The 4919-nt window shown below is 47.5% G+C and overlaps 1 protein-coding gene across 1 annotated transcript; it reads right to left on the bottom strand.

Moving 5' to 3' along the window:
• Positions 1–1890: 1890 nt before the first annotated feature.
• On the bottom strand, positions 1891–3574 carry msx1a (muscle segment homeobox 1a). The gene is made up of 2 exons (XM_068594760.1): positions 3105–3574; positions 1891–3000 (listed from the first exon to the last, which is right to left on the bottom strand). Exons 1-2 carry the CDS (start codon positions 3535–3537, stop codon positions 2585–2587), a joined length of 849 nt encoding a protein of 282 aa, XP_068450861.1. The 5' UTR covers positions 3538–3574; the 3' UTR covers positions 1891–2584.
• Positions 3575–4919: the final 1345 nt, after the last annotated feature.

Raw genomic sequence — 4919 nt, 5'->3', positions numbered from 1 at the left:
ATATATATATATATATATATATATATATATATATATATATATTATAATAATAATAATAATAATTATCCCGATGTTCGTCTGTTTAAATATTATTATTGTATCGTATTATTTTATTTGTATAATAAAAGTATTTCTTAAGAATATTTGTGAAGGAAAAAATAAACAGAAACAAATCTTTGCAGCACACTTTCTTCAATAGTTTATATAAATTAATCTTATTATTTTTAATCCCTCCTGGAGGTAAAGTCTATTCTTCCTTCTGATGATCATAACTCTTATATGTATATATATGTATATATATATATATATATATATATATATATATATATATATATATATATATATATATATATATATATATAATCATAACGCTTATATATATATATATATATATATATATATATATATATATATATATATATATATATATATATACATATATATATATATATATATATATATATATATATATATATATATGACCATACTCTTATATATATGACCATAACTCTTATATATATGACCATAACTCTTATATATATGACCATAACTCTAATATATATGATCATAACTCCTCCTGCGGGGTCAAGAGGTTGAACTCCAGAGTCAAGCGGCGTCCTGTGATCTCCTGATGACGTAAACAAGTGACTTTTGTTTTCTGCTCCTGGTCAGACGGAGAGCCGGGGACAAAGGAGAGAAAGAGTTGAAAGAGGTCGGATCTCCTTCTGCTCCTTTGTGTCCAGTTTCTCTTCTTTTCAGGCGGCGCGTCCGCGCGCGTGATGCCGCCGCATCGTGCGGGATTATGTATTAATGGTTATGTATTCAATGTCAGGGGAAAACACCGCAAATACATATTATTAAAAAAAAAAACACACCGAACATCCACCATGAGGGGAGACAACTGCGAGGAAACACCTTAAAACGCAACAAGTCCACACGCTGCGTGTGTGTGTGTGTGTGTGTGTGTGTGTGTGTGTGTGTGTGTGTGTGTGTGTGTGTGTGTGTGTGTTGCCCGTCCCAGTCCCCCGTTGACATTTTAGGAATGATAAGTTGCGCCTCGCCTGCAGCTACAGCCTCTCTGGAGCCTCCGTCTGCGGCGCGTTGCCTTCGCTCGTTACAGCAATTACTCCACTGCCGTTTAACCCCTTCAGAGCTGCTCCGGGCTCTCTGCTCGTCTCCTCATCCTCCCTCCTGATGGCAAAGTGTCGCTCGTCTACAGGATGACATGTGTCGGCTTTGTGCGCGCGCGTAAGGGAATATGCGTGTCCTCTACGGGGCGTCACGTGGCTCATTTTACACCCTAAACACTCCGTAATGACACTTCACTGGAAAGTTTACAAGCAATTTAAGCAGAGGAGCAATCTCCAATATTTATCGCAGTGTTTAGAAGACACACACACACACACACACACACACACACACACACGCACGCACACACATCTCCACCCCCTCAAGTCTTCTGGCGCCAACAGCTCGTAGGTTAGTTGGGCAACAGCTGGAGCTTCACATTCCTCTAAATGATACGTTAGTCTGCAGAGATGTGACATTACAGTGTCCGTGTTGTTGTGGCGGCTCCAGAAGCATAATGTTGTATAAATGCTCACCAATTTAGCTATTTTCTATTTTTAACACGGCGGACAGGCAATAAAGTTGCTGTAAACTTTGTCTCAAGGAGTCCGACATGTGAAACTCCCAACAGGCCCAAACTCAGTTACTCAAATAGATACAGAATTATAAAATATTAGGCGTTACCTGAGGTTGTAATAAAAATAAAGTAAATTAAATGTGAAGTCACTTTTTTTTCTGCCGCTTTGTAAAACAATATTTTAAAATAGTTTCCATGCAAGTCAACACGAACAACCGCGTAATGAAAAAGAATAAACAATTTATTGTTAAGTTATGTCACAAATATATTCATAATATAAATGAGGATATTCTTCAAATATACATTATTTTACAGTACACATCCCTTCCGAAGGGAATCATTCCAACAACAGACTGCTGTTATAAAACAAGAAGCACGAAGAGCATTCACACTGTTCAGGTCCCCAGATTACCCAGAATGCAAACACAGCGTGTGTGTGTGTGTGTGTGTGTGTGTGTGTGTGTGTGTGTGTCTGCAGCCTCTGAAGATGACAGCAACACACAGCAACACAACTCACAGGCCGTGTGTCCGCCTGCTCCCCGCTGACGGCGGAGGGATCTATATCTTTGCTCTTCTACACTCGGCTGTGCTGTTCCACCTTCAAGCCATAAAGTCTCGCGGTCAGGTTGTTTTATGAGTTATGATTCATCTCCATACGTTCTTGGTCGGCATTATAATTTAGTCCACATTTAAGTCTGAATAATAAATGACTAACTGTTGGTGTGTGGATTTACCGCGAGGCCGCCGGGAGCGGATCCTCAGCGGGGCTCCGGGGCTGCTCGGAGGCCCCGGGCCCCTGAGCGCGGGGCCAGCATGCCTCTTGCTTTAGTACGGAGTGTCGCCTCACCTGTCCGGAGGGCCCCCGTCGCTCGGGGCCCTCAGAGAGTCGTCTACCCCCCCTGTGTCCCGCTGCGCGTACCCCCGGTCCTCCCGTCCGCGTCAGGCCAGGTGGTACATGCTGTATCCGACGTGCGCGGCGTACAGTCCCACCGGGGAAACCGGCAGCGAGTGCCTCTGGAACGGGTGCGAGCCGTAGGAGCCCGGGACGTGCGCGCCGAGAGGAAAGGAAATCCCGAAAGCTGGAGGCAGCATCGGCTTAGCTGCCATTTTCAGTTTCTCGAGCTCTGCCTCCTGCAGCCGCTTGGCTTTGGCTCTCCGGTTCTGGAACCAGATCTTGACCTGGGTCTCCGTCAAGTTGAGGGAGCTGGAGAACTCCGCGCGCTCGGCGATGGAAAGGTACTGCTTCTGGCGGAACTTCCTCTCCAGGGCCAGCAGCTGGGACGTGGTGAAGGGGGTCCGGGGCTTCCTGTTGGTCTTGTGCTTTCTGAGAGGACAGGCCGGCGGACTCAGCCTCCCTGTGGGGACAAAACCTTCATTTAACAGCCTGTTTGCAATGCCCCGGCACACCCACACAAGACAAACACACGGAACACAGATGTCAGTCTCGCACCAAACTTACGTGGAGGTGTGGGAGAAAAACGAGGACTCTGTAGCCAGGAAGTCCTGTCGTTACTGTCCGGGCTCTCGGGCTTAATCAACACGTCTTCTGGCATGTTCATGATGTCGCCCACTGAAAACGAGGAGCTCATGGATAAAGCAGGAACGGAGGTATCCAGACTACCGAAAGAAGCCATCCTTAAGCTCTTCACCAGCGCGTGGGACGTCCCGGGAGCGGACGGCGCATCCGGGGATACCGCCTCTCTGCTGGGCTTCCGATCAGCCATCAGCGCCTCGACGCTGAACGGCAGGATCGCGACTTTGGGCTTCACGGGCTCCTCTGCGGGGCTCAGGCTGGTCTGCATCTCGCCTCCTCTGACGAGCACCGAGCGGGGCGGAAGGTCTGCGGGGTTCGAACCAGCGGTCAAAGCTGACATGGCGGTCGATGGTGCCATACAGGTCCGACCGGCGCGGAGAGGACTGCTGGGTAACAGCGGAGGGGCACGGAGGGGTTCTGCGGTGCGCCCTAAGGTGACGGTATCCTCATGTTTATGTGACCGGGTGGGAGTGCAGGGCTATAATAAGGCAGGCTCGCGGAGAGAGGCAGCCAATCAGGAGCGAGATGGGCTGGTCCTGGACTCCACGCAAAAAATCACAGTGGGGAAGTTAACAAGTTACTTTTTCTTTTTTTTTTAAAACAAGCAATTCCAGATAAACATAAACACAACAATCGCTTTACGGGCATTGTTTCATCAAGACCAACAACAAATATGTTACTGTGCCCTATAATTACACTAACACGTGTCCTACACGTGTTATAATAGGATGCATTATTTATTATGACTTATCTTTGATGAAGTGCCATTTTGACCTACTTTATTCCCACCCAGCCTATGATTATGTGTGTGTCCGTGTGCTGGAGATCTCACATGTTGCACAACGGTGTATCCTGTAGTGATGCCCCTCTGTTTCTGGATGGCTGCGGGGCTCTAATCAGATTGAAGCACACAGGCCTTCGCAGTCATTTAGGGATAATTATCGGGCTTGGGGGAGGGATCACCAGGATTTTCCCCCTTTGACTACATCCATTAAAGTCAGAAATGATGTGGAGTCTGGTGGGAGAGGGGGGGCGGGGGGCAGCGTGGAGCCAGGAGAGATTTACCAGGACTGTCATTGATTTACCTGCTTTACCTTCTCATTATCTGGAGTCGTTTCATTGCCAGCATAGCGTGCAGTGAATGTACATGACGTCATGTGATGTAGAGCTGAGAAGGCGTAAAGTTTAAGTTCATATTTTAAAAAAACTGTATAATTTCACAAATCTTACTAAGGACGTGAAACTAGATCACTTTTTTATTTAGTTGCTGCGTCGTCAGTTCTCGGCAACGCGTCTGCGTCGCTAATTGCCCCGCATAAACAATCTGTCACGATTTGTCAGTCTCCGTAATGGGCAGACAAGTTATGTTGTGTTTAGGCGCCAGCAGCGCGCGGGATCAAAGCGCGCGGCTCCAGGGGAACCAGGAGACGTTCAGCCCGCTCACGCAGCACCGCGGCACCGCCTCCTGCGCCCCGCAGCCCGGGACTCTCCAGACGCTCAGCCCGGAACATTTAGCCGGGAACATTCGCTTTTCCTCAGCCGGTCGCACGCCATGATGGCCGTCTCTTCGGTGTGATATCGGCTCCTGGAAGGAAAAGTCAGCGGCCACGAGCTGACTTTTCCACAGTGAAGTGTTTCCAAAAGATGCATTCAGACCGCAGCGCGTGTCCGCGTGGACGATGGCGTTAAATACAGTGCGGAGTGAGACCTCCATCATCTTCATCATCTGCACTGTGCCAT

This window comes from Clinocottus analis, unplaced genomic scaffold, assembly GCF_023055335.1.
Source record: "Clinocottus analis isolate CAN_PGR_092001 unplaced genomic scaffold, fCliAna1.0.p SCAF_3, whole genome shotgun sequence".
Classification (NCBI taxonomy): Eukaryota; Metazoa; Chordata; class Actinopteri; order Perciformes; family Cottidae; genus Clinocottus; species Clinocottus analis.
Note: the sequence above shows the minus strand (reverse complement) of the source record. Positions and strands in the feature narration are given on the sequence as shown.